The 18,831-nt window shown below is 38.6% G+C and overlaps 1 protein-coding gene and 2 long non-coding RNA genes across 6 annotated transcripts in view; all 3 read right to left on the bottom strand.

Moving 5' to 3' along the window:
• Positions 1-3,633: 3,633 nt before the first annotated feature.
• Positions 3,634-5,495, bottom strand: LOC127378935 (uncharacterized). 2 transcript variants are annotated; one of them, XR_007888222.1, is made up of 6 exons: positions 5,197-5,495; positions 4,740-4,947; positions 4,317-4,362; positions 4,063-4,147; positions 3,941-3,976; positions 3,634-3,828 (listed from the first exon to the last, which is right to left on the bottom strand). It is a non-coding gene; the product is annotated as an uncharacterized LOC127378935 (long non-coding RNA). The 2 variants fall into 2 exon arrangements; XR_007888223.1 differs by having other exon boundaries at positions 4,063-4,137.
• Positions 5,496-8,635: 3,140 nt separating this feature from the next.
• LOC127378936 (uncharacterized) lies at positions 8,636-10,730 on the bottom strand. Its single transcript, XR_007888224.1, has 4 exons — positions 10,624-10,730; positions 10,339-10,521; positions 8,897-8,973; positions 8,636-8,762 (listed from the first exon to the last, which is right to left on the bottom strand). It is a non-coding gene; the product is annotated as an uncharacterized LOC127378936 (long non-coding RNA).
• Positions 10,731-14,749: 4,019 nt separating this feature from the next.
• Positions 14,750-18,831, bottom strand: part of gpd2 (glycerol-3-phosphate dehydrogenase 2 (mitochondrial)) — a 23,003-nt gene continuing 18,921 nt past the window's right edge. For all 3 annotated transcript variants that reach the window (XM_051428311.1, XM_051428313.1, XM_051428312.1), the window contains one exon: positions 14,750-17,963. In XM_051428311.1, the coding sequence (XP_051284271.1) occupies positions 17,838-17,963 (126 nt within the window). In that variant the 3' untranslated portion in view covers positions 14,750-17,837. The remainder of the gene's footprint in view (positions 17,964-18,831) is intronic.

The following is an 18,831-nucleotide window of genomic DNA, read 5'->3' as shown; positions in this document are numbered from 1 at the left end:
CTGAGGTGTCACTTCCTCCTGCGATATATCTCGACACGCACTGGATGGATTGACGTGAACATTGGGGGAATGAAGGATGAAGTTTAGTGCTAATTAGCAAATGTCAAAGACACCCTAAGCTCAGCTGGTGAATGTGACAACAGACATTACATCCGATTGGCATTTCAGTGTTGTCACTCTGAGCGTGTTAGCAGCCGTGCATTAGCGTCGATCTTAAATGTACCATTCACTTTTTTGTTGCTTAAACAAATGCCCAGAACGTGGTCTCAACAGCAGCATAACATTTAATGAAATTAACTTTATGAGTGCAAATTGCCACTTGTTTTATCTCATCAAGGTTGGTTTGAATGTGTGCACCATGGTTCAAGTTTAAATGAATGCAACTTATAGTTGTGATGATTTATTCTGTGTTTGATGGCTGCAGGAGGACTGCTGTTAATACTAATGTGGGAACTATGGAAGAGTCTTCAGGTTGCTCCACTTTCTGTCTTATTGTTGACTGTAAACGTAACTGAATCAAGTTTATTACTGTTGTATGATTCTTACTTTCTCTGTCAGCTGTGTTGTATGTTAAGACTTTAATTTGTCTCACACTCGTAGATCTGCAGCGTCAGTCTCCTCTGGTAGGATATTTTATTTATTTTTTAACAGCTGCTGTGTTTAATTTAGGAAGGAATTTAGTTGAATATTTAATATTTAGAACATAAAGAAAGAGTAAAAACCTTAAACAATTGGCAAGTTCCTGATTGTGCTGGAGATATTTCTAGAGGCACAACTGTTCTTTAGGTAAAGACCCAGGTTTTGTTGTGCTCTTTACGCCGAAGAACATTTAGTGATAACTTAAGTGTAAACTGTTGTCTTCTTTGTAGCTCACAGTGTCTCTTAAAGCAGCGCGCACAAAGCTACATTTTAAAAGTTTGAGAGAATTTATACTTATTTCTGAGCTCAAACTGTTTCCTGTTGTTAGTAAGCTGTCAGAGAGGCTCTGTGGTCCAGTGGTGTTGTCAGCTGTCTGTGAATGTGCGTTCACTGGTTCGATTCTCCCTTGTGTGTTTTTCATTTAAAGGCAGACGTCCTCAGCAGTGGACTGAAAGTCCGTCAGAGAACAGCTCCGAGTGCGGACGGTCCGGTGGAGCAGCGGCATCGAAAGCGATTCGCAAAGCACCTGCTACCATGTAGCAGTGGGTTCAATTCCCACGGAAGTGGATGAGGAGGAGGGCCGTGACCTCCTCTGCCCCCCAGAGACCTGTAAGCAGAAACTCCACCCAGCTGAGGTTTTACAAACTGTTGGAGAAATGGGATTGAATGTTGCTTCTTGTTGCAGGTGTACAACGCCTACAGGTGGACTTTATTTTACTTATTCATTACTACTAATCCTACTTACATGATCAATTATTCTACTAATTCCTGATACATTGTCAGTTATGTGATGTTGTCATTAAGCTCAGTTACTTTGTATCACTAGTGTTTACTGTGTGTGTTTAATGGTTTCAGAGCGTCTCATAGGAGTCAGGAACGACCAGATCAGAACCAACTATTGTGTTTGTTTCCCAACAAGGACTTGAGCTCCCAGGTCCAGTTTACAGACCTGTCACTGTCTTATCTCACTGAGCTATTTGTTGGGACAATAGAGTTGATCTTGTTGTTGCTTTTCTTTGCATTTTTTAGATGAAAACACAGAAAAGCATTATCAGAAGACATTTTGAATTTGATCCCCCTCCCCTTGGATCATCAAGTAGATTCACCTTATCTCACTGAGCTACACCTGAGGGTTACAAGTCACTGGTTTGTTGTATTTATTGTTCATGTTGCTGAAGGGAAAACTGAAAATCCTCAAAAACCTTCCACCTCAGATATTAACATCAGCAGATTATCTCACTGAGCTATTTCTACTGATGGATTATTATTTTTAGTAAAGCACTAATACCTGTGACGTCCATAAATGTGCAGGAAAGCAGCACTGTTATACCTGAGACACAAGGAGCTCCATTAGAGCTCGTATAACCCCCCAGATTATAAAACTGTAAAAAATGAAGAGAATGCAGTAAAAGGAAAGTTTAAAATACCCTCAGCAGGAATAGCTCAGCAAGATAAGCAGCTGATGGTGTTGATACCTGAGGTAGAGGGTTCAAATCCAAGCTCATGCGTTGTGAGATTTTTAAAGGTTTCTCCTCAGTAATGTGAACAATAAATACAACTACGAAGCTCTCTCTCTGCTCAAAGAGGTGAAGAAAAGTAACAACTGACCCAGACTCTACTGTCAGTGGTACTGTGTCAGTGAATAAGCAGATGATTGTCTGATTGGAAGTGGGGTTTGAGCCTCGCTCAACTCTGAATTATGAAGTCAGATGTTCGTAGAAACAAGTGAAAAGCTGTTAGAAGCACAGAGAGTCTCAGATCAAACAGCGCAGAGTGTTAGAAGAGTGATCAGGAGACCAAAGGTCGGGTGTTCGATTCTCTTATGAGACTGAGTGTTTTGTGTTCCAGCAGCCAAAGTAAAGAGATAAAAGCGCCCGGAGAAGATGTTCTAGTGTGAAGGGAGCATGGTGGCGCAGTGTGCATGGGAGCGGCCAGAATGCAGAAGTGTCTGGTTCGAGGCTCGCTCGGCGCCGGATGCCAGGTTCCTGGAGCCTCACCCCGCTGCAGAGGGAGAGGAGGGGGCCGTGTCCCCTCCCAGGCTTCCAGAGAGGTAAAAGCAGGGGGTTATAGATTTTAAAATGATTTTATTGAACATTAACAACATACACATACAACAATAACACCCCTCTTCCCCCTCCCCTCAGGAAGTCTTATCTGTGGATCGCCCCCTCCCCTCCACGATGAAGTCTAAGAAGACTTCATCGTGGAGGGGAGGGGGCGATCAGGAAACAGGAGAGAGAGAGAGGGAGAGAGAGAAAAAAAAGTTAGTACAGGTAGCACACACTTTAAATTATTAAATTAAATTAGACACTATTATATTAAATTAAACACTACTATATTATATTCAATTAAATTAGACACTATTGTACTATATTAAATTTAATTAAATTAAGTTAGAAACTGTTTTATTATAGTATATTTAATTAAATTATATTAAATTAAATTGACACTATTATATTATATTACATTATATTAGACACTACTATATTATATTATATTATATTATATTAAATTAAATTAGACTACTATATTATATGAAATTAAATTAGACACTATTATATTAAATTAAACACTACTATATTATATTAAATTATATTATATTACATTAAATTAGACACTATTATATTACATTATATTATATTAGACAGTGCTATTATATTATACTATATATCCCATTAAACACTTTTATATTAAATTAAACACTATTATATTATATTAAATTAAATTAGACACTTCTATATTATATTATACTATATTACATTAAACACTATTATATGAAATTAAATTAGACACTATTATATTACATTACATTATATTAGACAGTACTATATTATATTAGACTATATATTACATTAAACACTATTCTATTAAATTAAATTAGACACTATTATATTATATTAAATTATATTAAATTAAATTAAATTAAATTAGACACTACTATATTATATTAAATTAAATTAAAACTAAAAAATTATATTAAAAACACTAAAATAAAATAAAAAAAAAAAAAAAAAAAAAAAAAAAATATAAAAAAAAAAAAATATAATATTACTACATATACAAGAATAATGTAAGATACATACCACAGCATCGCAGTGGAAGACGGTTACAGCAGCGTGTCCGGGGTTCTGGTTGGGAGCGATGGGATTTGGGTTACAGGAGCCTGAGGGTCCAGAATTTCCTTAATTTCTGTGGAAACAACCAAAGGAAATAGTTAATATTAATAGTTAGTAAGAGTTAAAACAAGTAACTGCAGCTTGAGCTCCCAGAAACCAAAGCAGAGCACAATAAGAACACTTACTGAGGTTGGATTTCACCCCACGGACCTCTCCAATATCTGTAATTTACACACAGTCAATATATCAACAGTTAGTGTTTAATCAGTTAGTGAATAATAACATAAACTCTGTAAAGCGGACTTACCTGAAGACTCTTCTGTGTTTCCTGCAGGCCGTGTCAACAGCAGTCCTCCTGTAACTCTGGACATCAGCCTTCAACCTGTAAGAAACTGACATATTATAACACTGTCAGACAATTCAATTCAAACTCAAACCCACAACCTAAAGACTGACACACAGTCAGTGGTTGCAGCTTTGTGTAGATTACAGAGAAACAACAAACATTTATAGGATTCAGTCACATTTATAATCAACATTAAGACTAGAAAGTGGACCAACCTGAAGACTCTTCCATAGTTCCCACAGAGCCTCAGCAGCAGTCCTCCTGCAGCCATCAGACACACAATAAAGTCTAATTATTGACAGAGCAACAAACAAACAATCAATATATCCAAAGATCCAGAAACAGTCACTTTGTTTGTCTTTGTTGTTCGAGACGCTGTTCGCTTGTCGCTTTCACTGAATGCTCATCAACAGGTGGCGTTGATTTCCTCTGACAATAACAGCAAAAAAAACAACAACAACGACTGTTTAAAAGGTAATGTTCATTCTCACAATAAGCTCTCATTGTCACCTTAATGTAACTCGAGTGAATTTCACCGATTGTTTGTTTAGCTGTTAGTCAGCGAGCAACAGACGCAGCGACCCTGTTTTTTGTTTATTTGTTTGTTTGTTTGTGTGGCCGTTCAGCCTCTGACTGACCTTCTAACTCACAACAAACTCCAGTTCTTCGTCTTATGTCCTCTTTTCTTCTTCCTCTCGTCCTCCAAACGTCTCCATGAAGCAGATATTCCCAGTATTCCCTCTCTAGTCCACAATGACTCTCCACCAGGGAACAGACTCTCCACCGGGCTGCTCAGGCGAACTGACGCCATGACGGAAAGTTCGCGGTCGCTCCGGATACTTGAACCTGTTTCATGAAGACGTTTAGAGGACGAGAGGAAGAAGGAGAGACAATAAAAGAGGGAACTTCAGTTTCCTGTGAGTTATAAGGTCAGTCAGAGGCGGAACAGCCACACAAACAAACAAACAAACACAAACAAACACAGGGTCGCCGCGTCTGTAGTTAACGACGTCAGCTAGCGAACACCTATGCTAAAAGTTGTTGACTATAAACAAACAAACAAACATCGGTCAAACTCCTGAGAATGAACATTACCTTTTAAACAGTCGTTGTTGTTGTTTTCTTGCTGTTATTGTCAGAGGAAATCAACGCCACCTGTTGATGAGCATTCAGTGAAAGCGACAAGCGAACAGCGTCTCGAACAACAAAGACAAACAATGTGATAATGAAGCTGCTGGTAGTTCAATGGCTGCTGTTTGTTTGTTTGTTTGTTTGTTGTTTCCTCGCTGTGTGAGAATATCAGAGATCGATTAAGGTCATTATCCACTGTCATTGTCTCACTGACTGATCAAACAGTGTAACGTTGCTCTTGTGGAGCAGTACCGGCAGTAACACTGAAACCGAGCCAGCTGTGTGTGATTGACCTTTATTGGAGCCAATAAGATCTGCTGCCACTAGAGGGTCTGATTATTATTGATTATTGGCTCATTGAATTATTCTACTACAGTATCTGGCAGGAACATGGTGACAATATCTTTGTTTTCCTTTTGTTGTGATACAATTGGCCTCAAAGTCTCACTATTCTTCCAATAATTGTACAGATTCTAGACACCAGTATCATCTTTAAAACAGCTTTTCCTTCTTTGATTTTTAAAGACTTTATTAGTTTAAATATATATATTAAATGTCACTATTTCTGTTTATTTTCTATTTCCCAAGGGAAGAAAACATGTAAAAATATTAAAATATATATGAACGTGAAAATAATTCAAAATGAAATGAAAGATAATCAAATAAAAACTGGGATGCAAAACTCATCATTCCCACTAACTGTTCCTATTGCAATTGTAAAATCTGTTGCGATCAATACAATCAATATAATATAATATATCATGAATATGCCATTTAATGAATGCAACCTGATGATTTATTCTGTGTTTGATGGTTTCAGGAGGACTGCTGCTGACACGCTCTGTGGGAACTATGGAAACTATAGGCTCTGTTATTTTATTATATATCTTAGGCTCTTGTTATATTTCTATTTCCTATCTGTAACTGAATCCTATAAAAAGTTGGTTCCACCTTGTCCTTACAAACCTAATTTATTCCATAACCCTCTGCTTCTCATCAAGATCAGCCAAGAACCGGCAGACACCGTTGTCCACTTCTTGGCTCAAGGGACTCGAGTGTTTGTGAACTACTAAAGAGTCTTCAGGTAAGTCCACTTTCCAGTCTTAATGTTGGTGAACATTCATATCAGTACTAGTAACCATTCATGAGCAAGACTTATTATTATATCCAAAATAAATACTGGAGGGCACTCACTAAATTATTAACATGTATCTTTGCATATAAACATATTGGTAATAACGTTTTACTTTAGAATAAAAAGGATTTAATCTGAATTAACCACAAAATGAAATCAATAAGAATGTATTAATGTTGTTGTCCTATAGTACATATACAGTCTTACTGTTGACGTAAATATCAGTACAACTATATCTGGTTTTAGTATTAAAAGTCCAAATATGTCATTTAGTGTTAGATAAGTAAAGTGAATGAATAGGAGTCGACCAGTCGCAGACCTCAATGTCACCTTCAGAAACCAAAATCCAAATCCATAACTCTCTGTTCTCTCCCGAGGTTGGTTTCAATGTGTGCACCGTGGATTAAATGAATGAAATGATTCTGAAAGAAGAAAAACAATAACAAAATAATTAGTTAATAAAGTTTTCAGTTGAACTGAAATGGACACATGAAGAACCCAAGAAGGACTTGAACTCCCAGATCCAGATCACAGACCTGTCAGCATCTTATCTCACTGAGCTTTCACACTGAAGGAGAAAACATTGAAAATAGTCAGAACAGTCAGTTGGGTTTGAACAACTTCATACCTCCGAGAAGAGAGAATCAACTGTGACAACTGTTTACTCATTGAGCTATATGTTGGGACAGTTGATTTGTACTTGTTGTTGCTTTTCTTTACATTTTTGAGGAGAAAACACAGAAAAGTGTTATCAGAAGATAAACTGGGTTTGATTCCTCCACTCTAGATCATCAGGTAGCAGCACCTTATCTCAGTGAGCTACACCTGAGAGTTATAATCATTGGTTCGTTGTTATATTTATTATTCACGTTGCTGAAGTAAACGCTTAAAGATCTCAGTAAAGGTTGTCTGGGACTTGAACCTTCCAAATCAGGTATCAATATAAGCTACTTATCTCACTGAGCTATTTGCACAGGTGAGTTTTTTCCTTTCAAAGCACTAATACCTGTGACCTCCATGAATGTGCAGGAACGATAGACTTTATTAATTCTTGAAATTGGGTCGTCATAGCACCCAGGTACATTGGTAGAAAAGATAAAAAAGATAAAGACACCGCAGCAAAGAAGATGTGTTGTACCTGATCTCCATTATAGTTCATATAACCCCAGGGTTATCTGTCCAGTGTAAAACCTAAATTAAATGTAGTAAAAGTAAATGAAAGAAGTAACAAAAAGAATCCAATCAGCAGGAATAGCTCAGTAAGATCAGTAGCTGATGTGGTTGATACCTGAGGTTGAAGGTTCAAATCCAAGCTCTTGCATTTGGTGATTTTTAAAGGTTTCTCCTCAGTGATGTGAACAATAAATACAACTACGAAGCAGCAAATTCCCAACCTGAGTTGTAGCTCAGTGCTGTTAAAGGATGGTCCTATAGCTCAATGTGGAAGATGGAAGCAAGTTCAGAGGTTGTGGCTTCAAACCTTTGACATTGTGACTTTTGAAATTCAACACCGAGAAGAAGAAGACTGAAAGCCTCTAAGAAACAAGGAAGAAATGTCTGTGAACTGTGTTAGTAGGTTAATCAACACTTCTGACGATGGGTTTGATTCCCTTATGAGGCTCAGTGAATTTTAAAGTCCAGTGCCCCAAAGTGAAGAAATAAAAGCGCCCAGAGAGCAGGTTCTAGTGCGAAGGGGGCTCGGTGGCGTGGTGGCTTCGTCTTGTGACTGTAGGGTCAGCCAGTGGAGGAACCGCTGGTTCGAATACCACCCGGCCGGTTCCTGGACTATCGATCCCATGGCAGTGGGTGAGGGAGGGGGCCTTGTCCCCTCCCGAAGCTCAAGAGAGATCAAAGCAGGGGGTTATCGAACACAGAGCCACGAGCGGCTGGAATTTTGCTCAAATGTTTTAAGCTTTCCGTGTCCCAGTGTGAAGGGGAGGTTGGCAGACGCCGCCACAGGTGCCTTTTTGGCAAGAAATTGATGACGTCAGAGCTCCCCTAGTGGCATACGCAGCAACTGCAGTGGTCAGACTCAACCATTTGTCACTGAATCCTTGCCCACACACAGCAGTGGTTTGGATTCCAGGTAGGATTGTAGGTATTTGAAAACTCTAAGGTGATGGACAAACAAAAACAACTAATCAGATAATCTGAATCTGAATTAAAAACTACTGGCAGCACTTTGGGTGCTGGGTTCCTGGAGTCTCACCCCGCTGCAGAGGGAGAGGAGGGGGCCGTGTCCCCTCCCGGAGAGATGGAAGCAGGGGGTTATGGATTTTAAAATAATTTTATTGAGCGTTTACACTGGCAACACACATCACAACAACCGGGTGGCCCCTCCCCTCCACAAAGAAGACTTCATTGTGGAGGGGAGGGGGGATCCAGAAACCAGGACCTGAGAGAGAGAGAGAGAGAGAGAGAGAGAGAGTGATTAGTACAGACAAGATGAGACATTATGCAGCACAATCCAATAAAGTTTTTCAATAATGTAGAAAAGAAATCACATATTAATACTAATAATTCACTCACTGTCTCTGGAAGTGACGCCTGGACAGACTGAAGTCCTTCTGTGGCGGCGTCCACGTCCCACGACTCGCTGGCACACCCTGGAGGCAGAGAGAGAGAGAGAGAGAGAGAGAGAGAGAGAGAGAGAGAGAGAGAGAGCAGGTGATTAGTACAGACCTGCTACTAATATATGGCAATATAGACACATTCTAATATATATCATTTAGTAAAGTGACGAGCCCTGCTTGGTGACATATTTGATGGGTATTTCATATTAGAATTAAAACTACAATAAACCCACAATAAAAGTGTATCCTTTTCTAGCACCTGTTTAAGTTGCGACAGCCTATGAAGCTTTGGCGACCCCTAGTGGGGGCCCCGGGCTCCAGGTTGGGAACCGCTGTAGCAAAGAATACAGTAAAGAGTGAGATGAAAGAAGTTGAGCTCCATTTATATTCATAATCATCACATTCACAATCCCTCGGCCGAGAAGACGACATGCTGCAGTAGCCATTTTAAAAATGCCTCAGGGTCCACAGTCTGTGGCTGGCTGCAGAATTTCTTTCATTTCTGTGAAAATAAACTAATTTAATAGTGATTTCTATTTAAGAGTTAAATTTCAAAGAGGTGAAGACTACGGTGGCCCTGAGGTGCAAATCACAACGGCAAATCAGAAAGCACAACACAAAAAGAGAAAACACAACGACAAATCAGAAAACACATAGATATGGACTATTGGAACCCCTGTTTCTACCTCTCTTAGGTATCCCACATTAACATGGACGTATTAATACAATATTTTCCTTATTTAGTGGTTTGAATTTTCAGATTTGGCAACTTGAACGCATAGGTCGTTGTTGTGTTTTCTCTTTTTGTGTTGTGTTTTCTGATTTGCTGTTGTGATTTGCACCTCAGGGCCACCGTAGAAGACAGACTCTATTCTCTGGCAAACAGCCTGGTCCTGCATCAGAGGAGTTTGTTAAAACAAGTTGAGAGTGTCACAAAGCGCAGCCGGAGCTCCGAGGAACCAAAGCAGAGCACATTAAGTGTACAGTACACACACTGTTATTCTTTCTAAGCTCTGATGCAGACAATGTATGTTTGCTGCTCACTTTGAGTTCAATCAGACCGTAATTAGGAGGCAGTGCTAAATGCTATTGTTTGTTTGTTTGTTTTATTCAATGTAAATGAATTGTGTGGTCAATATAAGAAAGACAATCTAATCAATCTCTGGGTCCTTTAAGCCACCAGCCAAACAAAGGCCTCCAACCCTGTGGAGCTGCTGCATGGATTAGCTGAACATGTGGTCTAGATAGTTTAATGAATGCAGTGAGAATGAACACTGCCTACAACCTGACGCACACATTATCTGCACTAATAGGACACAATCTGAGCTTCAAGGGCAACATACATGAGCTCCAAACCATTAACTGTGCAAGAAATGAACAAGTTTGAACAACACTTACTTCTCTCATGCAGGAAATACCTGGCTTTTCTTCTTCTCTGGATTTACTGGCGGATCACAAACAACACCGGGTGCACGTCGCCACCTACGGCACAGGAGTGTGTAGCAGCCCCACAAGCATTAGAGGCTGCCCTAGTCATGGCTGATTTGGTACTTTTTTTCTTCACAGTTCCTGTGGGACATGCTGAGGGATTTATGAAAAGACAAAGACGAAGAAACCTGAATTAGTCATTTATTCATGGCTGCTGTTAGAACACATCTGTGCTTTTAGGATGCTACATGTTACCTCTAATGTACTTGGCAACACAGCTCCAGTGGTCAGCACAGCAGCTGCAGTGGTCCCTTCCACCAACTTGGTTCATCTGGATTAGAAGCAGAGGGTTATGGGATGTATAACCATGAGAATATGACATTTTACTCAAATGTTTAAACTTGTTTTTGTTTTTTGGTTTGTCAGCCTTCAAATGATCAAAATGCAGACAATGTGTGTTTGCTGCTTACTTTGAGTTCTGTTACAATCAGATCAGAATTATGTGGCAGTATTGAATGCTTTTATTTTTTTTGGAATAAATACACTTTCATAATTGCTTCTCTACTTCCAGACTGACACAGTTAAACTCCACGAGTTCAGTCGGATTAAAACCCCCCCACTCTTTGGAGACACTAAATATTACATCGTTCTCCTGATTAATAAAGTGAGTGTGTCTTTAAGAAGAACTTAGGTGATATATTTTATAGATATTTCATATTATATTCAAACTGTACAATGAACTCAAAGAAGTTTGTGTAAAACGGTTATTTCCTATATTTTTTTATGAAATTCTCTGTCTGTATTTTATTAGCATTGAAAAGCAACTAAACTATATTAGTAACTCTTGAATTCTTGTTAATGTCCAATTTATAACACTTTAGACCTGAGTTAGTAACTCCAATTATTGGGATAATAGTCAGACAATAACAGGAAACAACTGTTTAATCCCTCATTGTATTTAATATCAAATCATTCCCACTGCGAGGGCGGCTGTGTCCTGAGGTTCAATAATAATAATTAGTCATAAAAAAGGTCTGACTGACCTTATAACTCGAACTCCATGCATGAGGCAGTTCTGGTAAGAGGAGTTTATTCTTTGGGGAGAACTTTATTTATCCCTGTTTAAAATGAAAAAGATGAATCTAACCCCAACAGTCTGAGTTTGGGGAAAATAAACATTGCTCAGAGTGAATATGTTTGTGTGTTTGGTCTTCATCACTGTCAGTAACACATCCCTCAGAGGAGGGTCAGAGTACTTTGTGGGCTTGTAAGTAGGAATGGACCCAAGAACCATCAGTCTTTTCCTTCATTTTATAGATATTTCACATTATATTAAACTGTACAATGAAACAATCCTGGGTAAATATACAGCTCCGTCTTCAGGACAGAGAAATCATTTGAGTGTTATATTGTATCACATAAAAAAGAAAATCAGCTAGTGATATTGGTTGACCAAAGGTATCAGCATTATTTGCACATTGTCACTTAACTTGTGCAGCTTGACTTCAGGGAGTAAGGATCATTATGAAATCAATATGAGCCACAGAAGAGGTGCAGATTTTGCAATCAACACAAAAAAGAAATCAGAGATATGAACAGAATCATACAGTATTTACATTCCCACACTGCGAGGAACAGAACAAATAAGACGTGCAGAAAATGAGAGCTGATTTATTTCATGTCTCCCATCCACAATCCCTTCAGTGACTCGGTGTGAAAGAGCGCATTGTTGCCAGGCAGAAACACAACACGATGGCACACAATCTGAGGATGAAGAGTCCGCTTAATTTTCACTGCGTAGGCGGAAACACTCGAACCGCCGTCACAAAACACACTGCAACTTCTGTCCACATTCCTCTCATGGAGATGTTTGGTCCTCCGTCGGCGCCAGTTGGACACATTTTGAGACAAACGGCCTCTTGTTTTGCCGGGAAAAGAGGAATCTTTTGCTACATTGATGTTAATATTCCTCTTGGATTTGACGCAGAACTTCTCTCGTTGTTTGAGGTTGACTGGCAGGTGTCCATTGAAATGCAGTTGAAAGAGCTTCCTGTCTGCACAAAGCCTGTGAGTGACCCAGGTAAATGTCAGGACACCTTGCGAAAGGTTTCTTTGTTCGTCTAGAGGAGGTTCAAGAAAGGTTTGAACCATTATTTCACCCCATAAAGTGGAGATTTTCTAGTTTCGGGGCATTTTTGTCACTCTTTTCTCCTCACGTCTGGACTCTCACAGACATTAAGTCTTCTCAGTTCACAGGAAGTCATTTTAGTGCTTCATGCTTTAAAAACAACCTCCTTATTTAATGACTTTCACTAGCAATTAGTCTAAAGGCACAAATAACACCAAATAATGATGTATATGAAATATGTCATATCAATATTTGAACTTTTACTTGCTTGCAAGAGGTCGATGGGATTAATTTCCCAGTTAATTATCATCTTATTTACCATAATTATGAGCTGAATAAGTGAGGGTTTACCGAGTTGTTGTGGGGCCGTCTGGTCCCCGCGCTCTTACTCACAGTTCTAATTAAAACTCATCAAAACATCATTATTTTGCGACAACTTGTTTATGGAAACCAGGAGAATGGCTGATAATTGCCACTCACCCGTTTCTAATTACTAACACCGGCACTCGAGCTCATGGGCTGGGGAAGGCGTTAACACTGTCGGCGCATGCAAGGCATGGCCGGATTATCTGCGAGGGGGGTCATGGGGGCTCAAATGAACCCCCAGCATGCACATCGATTATGACATTACCTGTCGTATCCGGCTCTGAACAGGCTGTTTTAATACATCATTTCACCTATTCGAGAGGCTAAATATAAGAGGCCTGTATTTTTTTTGCTCAATGTTTCCAAAATGACTATGATTTTAGATTAGAAAGTGGGAAATCTGGCAGAAATTAGACACAAATTACACAATTCCTTATCTAAATTTGACCATTTTAGTCCAAAAAGTGGGTTTGTGGACTTCCTATTTCCTTTATACGCATGTAGGGAGAGAAGAAACACATAGCAATTGAACATAAATACCTTTTTTTTTTCAAGAGGCCATTCAAATCCTTCTCCTGGAGGTATACATGTTCTGGGGCCACAGCCTTGTTTGCAGCATATTCCAGGTGACTTGGAGCCTAAAAACTGCTAACAAAGACAAATGCATTTGGATAAGAAATTCCCTTTGAATTAAGGAGAAAAAGAAGAATAAATGGAGGAAGACAGTAGTTGATACAAACCCCCCTCTGCCCATCATCCTCACACTTTTCAATTAGTGTGCAGGCAGACACCTCGGCGTGGCATCACCGTCCTAATCCTCCAGAGGAAAAAAAAAAAAGCAGCAGTGGCGGTCATATGCCAACCAGATTTGTCCCATTATTCATTACAATTAATTGCTTCCCCGTTCACCCGGCCTTTTCCCAGGAAGGCGGCGCAGTGCGGACGTCTCCGCTGCAGATTGTAATATGAGCGCAGGACTTAAAGCTGTCATTCAAATCTCACTGTGACCTTTAGGGAGAAAAGGCTGTTTTCCACCCAGTTTGCAGCCAGCCGACGGTGAAGTTTAATATGTGTGTGTGTGTGTGTGTGCGCGCTTCTGTCCTTGTGAGAACCAGTGTGAGTGAGGATATTTTTACCAGGTGCAACCTGACCTGATGTTTTACAATTACAGTAACACTTATAGGACACTAAATCCTTCTGAACTCCACCTGCAGCTTTATGTATAAATAAACTATTTGCTAAAAAGCTACTATATCAATTTACAGTAGATGTTGTTTTCCACTCTAAACAATAGAGGTCAGAAGAGAGGCAGAAAATATACTCAGATTGTTCAAGATGAGAAGTAAAATTAGGGTTATTGGAGAGCGAGATTTCACTAAAAGGTCCATTAAGTAGCTTTCAATCATATTACAGCGCTTCTTCTTTGGCTCCACACTGACAAGAAGTCCTTAAAGCTGCAGTAGGTAACTTTTAGAAAAATAACTTTCACTATATCCTGAAAGAAGAACATGAGACAGATAATCTGTGACAAAATCAGGTGCCTCCTAGGTGAATACACCACCTGAACAAAAGCAACCAATCAGAGCCAAAAAGGATAGCTGATCGTTTAGTCTCATTCCCAAATACTGACGCTCAATAAACAGTAAACAGACAATCACACAAACTCAAAAAGCTGGTTATTTCTCAGTTATCTCCTTTAACTTCAGTGTAGTTATTGCAGCAATAAAAATATATTAAGTAATTTCACAAGATAAAACATCAAATTAAAAAACAAATTCATACAAACCAAATTAAAAGAGACCTCCTCATACAGTGAACATCAGGCTGTCACATGACTGCTACCTGCTGTTATGACGCCAGGTATGAATGACACAAGAAACACAAAAAGCCAAGCAACCAGATACATTTAATTAGATAATTGCTTTGTTTTCTTTCTTTTTTTTTTTTTACCTGAAGACTGACTCATAGTATTCTTACAGTATTCGTGGAAAAGAAAAAAAAAAAGAAAAAGGAGGAGGAATATGATTCTCTTTGAGCCTGGATAAAGCTGTAATTTCATCCAAAGAAGACAATCAAACATCGGGATGTGGTTTTAAGTCGTGCAGCCCACGAGCGATGCTTGACGGGGCCGGCGTTGGCAGTTTGAAGGGTCCTCAGTGCCGAGGTATTGTAGCCGAACCCCCATGTGACCACACACTGATACACACACGTCAGTAACAGTTACAGTGTTTGGTACATGGGAGGAAACCAGTATGGAATGATTCTGTTCTCTGCGTAAGAAGAAGTCCATAGAAAATCTGAATATAAATCATAATATGAAGGCAATAAGGAAGCACAGTCACACGTCTTTTACACTATAAAACCTTCAAGCGAGGGCTGCCATGTTGGAGGAATGAAACCTAACACGTAATCAACAGTTACGTAATTTAACTTTTTGAATGGTTTTAGTGTCATATGATGGTCTGACTGCTGCTTCAGAGGCTTTTCTACACTGGCACAGTACAAAAAAACTAAATTCAGCTGGGTTTTTCTTTATTTTTTTGGATACTGGTTCCAATACCTGAGTTTCAGTACTGCAAAAAAATGCAGTATTGCCAATAAAACTATTTGTTTGTTTGCCATAGTGGGCATTCAGACCCAAAACCCTGCATTAAAAGCACACAAGGGGCCCACTCAAAAGTATTTGACATCACCGTTTTCCCCACCCAGTCCCGCCCACTTCAAACCAGTAAGAAGAGCTAAGACAAAAACAATAATACTAAATAATAACTGGCAGAAAGTCCGTTCATTAACATAAGAATACACATTTAGACATTTTCAGGGCCTTTAAATGTTAAATGTCTAAACACAAACATCTATACAAGACCTGTGTCTGAATAAAATACTGTAAAATAATGATTTAAAATGAGCTATATATATATAGAACAATAAGTAAATAAGGTGACGGATCAGACTGCCTGTGCTTTGACACCCAGCCCTTCAAAATAAGTGTCATTTTTGACTTACACTGGTCAGATTCTGGTCGTTAAGCCCTCCAACATGGCAGCTCGTTCTAAAAAAAAACAAAAAAACTGACATACAATACATTTTAAATACTATTCTTTATATAACAATTTAAATATCTTAACATTCTTAACATAAATTCCTGTATTGGTTTAACATGGAGTGTGGTATTGTGAAAATGTTTTAGGCACATCAAGGCACATATCATACATTCATACAGTGCATTGCCTTCCTGAAAAATCACACAAAAGCTGCAGATAAAACATGCTGAAATGTCTATAGTGGGTTTAAGAACACAATTTTCTCACATATAAACAGTGAAGCGAGGAGCGTGCAGGATTATATAATATCAGACGGACTGGATGTGCGTTCATACAGCATTTTAGATTTCTCTCTGCTCTCCACCACGAGCACGGAAGTAAAGAGAATAAACTCCACGTCAAACACGTTGTAAAAATAAAGATTTTGCATTACATTATTTAGAGAATAGTTAACACGTAGCATGCGTAATAAAATCCTAATAAAATCACTCAAACATATAATAAGTCCCTTTAAAATCCTGCTTTTAAATCTATAATCTCTGTAAGTGTATTTCTGTCTGTAAACAGCTGCAGTGACTTGAGACAAAAGGAAATACATGATTTAAAAAATAAATAAGGAAAGTACAGCAGCAGTGATTAAAAAGCATCTTCATCAGTAACGCTAAAGCTGGAACCCTGGTCGTGTAAACCTCAGTATCAGTATTAGTTTGCTAGTAGTGCAATAGATGGAAAACACAGTACACAGGAAGGTGTAAGAGGAACTTGTAACACGAAGATCAGAAACATGACGTAGAAATGCTCGGTGAGGCTTTCTTTTAGGGGACCATCATTTCTTTAAATTTCATAGAAGGTTTCCTGGAAAGAATTTGCTCATTTGTTACTAATTATAGGTCAAATATAAAGAAAAGAAATATAAAGTAAATACTCATTTTTGTTAATAATTGTTCAGTTATTACTCAGGTTAAGGTGTTTCCAAAAAATATCGTAATTTAAGACCTAATTTTTCGTTTTACCTTCAGATAATTGAGGATTTGTTGCTTTTCTTAATCAATTATCATTATTTGACAAACTGAATATCTTAATAATTTGAAGAGGCGATCAGACAAAACAAGGACTGCTATAATCCCAGTGATGACTTCTGCCCTTTACTGTTTCTTTCTTTCTTTCTCGTCTTTTCATTAAAAAAACTGTCAAACCAAAGATTCCTTTATATTAAGTATAAATACTAAATACTAAGTATAAATCTTTTTTTTTTTACACAATTCATTTTTTTTATACATAAAAAAAACGTTAACATTCTCCTCAGAGCCCCAAACAGCTGACATTAAGAAGCTCTCACTCGCCTTTAACTCTTTTAAGTAAAAGTGTGTAGAACTGTGCGAGCGTTGGTAGAAAAGGATCAAAAGACTCTCTAGGTTATGTGAACTCTCTCTCTGTTTGTATCATTCTTTCCAGGAAACCTGAAAGTAAGTGTGAGGAGATGATGGAGCTGTGAAATAAAGCCTAACCGAATCTGAAGAAGCTGCATCGCACTGAGGACAGTGTTTCCCCAACAATCAGTGTCGATTATGTTCACTACAAAGACAATGATTAAAAAGACAGTATAAAACAGATACATTGTGCGCTGTGTAAAATCAGAGGCACCTGATGTTGAGAGGAAAGACAGACAGAGGGATCGACTCTCTGACTTCATGAAAAACAAACCTCAATCATTAGATACTATTTCACCCAAAACACTCAGGAGTGATGCAGGTCTGCACTTGATTTGGCCAAATTCATCCGGCTGCTTGCTTGATTGCATTATTGTCATTCAAATAGCTCCATTTGCATGAGCCCATTTTCTTATTTTTTTGTCACCACCACCTTGAAAAAGGAGCAGAAGGTTCTCTTGGCATCCTTGAAAAAATCCCCCCCTCCTCGTCTCGGGGGGCTCAGACGCCGCCCCCGCTCCGGTCCACCGTCACCGGCCCTCGCTTATCCAGAGTTTCCTCCGCCGATTTCATCAGAATGGCCAGACGGCTGTCAGACACCTGTCCCTTCTTCACGGCGCTCATCAGCTACACAGGAAACGGCAGAGAACACAGTCTACAATGTGTGCGATAACAGCGGGGAAAGGTTACCTTGTCAAACCGAGCCGAGGTTGAAATAATTATCTGTACCACGGCGGAAATATCCCCAGTGAAAGGCTCTGGAGCCGTCCGATCCCCCTTCACATGCCGGACGTTAAGAGGTAGAAAATGAAACCAACACCAACCGTGTTCTTTATGTGTTAAAGCTGAATTAGGTGTTTTTCTACACAGAAATTGAGCCATTTTATGAGCCAGTGCTCTTTATATTCAATATACCTGATTCAATTTGCTGCAGAGCATCTAAAAACATCACATTTAAGAATTTATGCATATTTATTTAGAGGTTTTTACAGGATAAGGAAAGTTTTCTTCTATATTTTCCTTATTGTCAACAAAACCCATTAAGTCCAAAAACAACATGTTAGTGTGTGTACATATCTATATATACGGTGTGTATATGTATATATAGATATCTATTTATAGGTGTGTTTGTATGTTTATTAACCTTTTGTGCTATATTGCACTCTTTGCTGTTACACAATGCTTAAGGTTTTATCAATTCATTCCTTTATTTTCTCTTTTAGTTCGGTTGCTGTTGTTTTTCAGCTGGTTCATGTGTGAAGAGTAAAAATTAAACACTGTGTTAGTGTGTAATCTGTGTAATCATTTCGCATTCATACTAGATCGCTATATTATTAAAAGTAGAATCTAAACACCTAAAAGATTTGATTTACTTTACTAATCCTCTGTTTAATGCAAGTGCTCTGATTCCTAATATTTTCTTTGTAATACTTCTTTTATGTGTAAAGAAAAAAACATTAATTCAACCATGATTGCTACAATTCTAAATAATTAT

This window comes from Dicentrarchus labrax, unplaced genomic scaffold, assembly GCF_905237075.1.
Source record: "Dicentrarchus labrax unplaced genomic scaffold, dlabrax2021, whole genome shotgun sequence".
NCBI classification, from domain to species: domain Eukaryota; kingdom Metazoa; phylum Chordata; class Actinopteri; family Moronidae; genus Dicentrarchus; species Dicentrarchus labrax.
The sequence above is the reverse complement of the archived record's forward strand: the minus strand, read 5'-3'. Positions and strand labels throughout refer to the sequence as shown.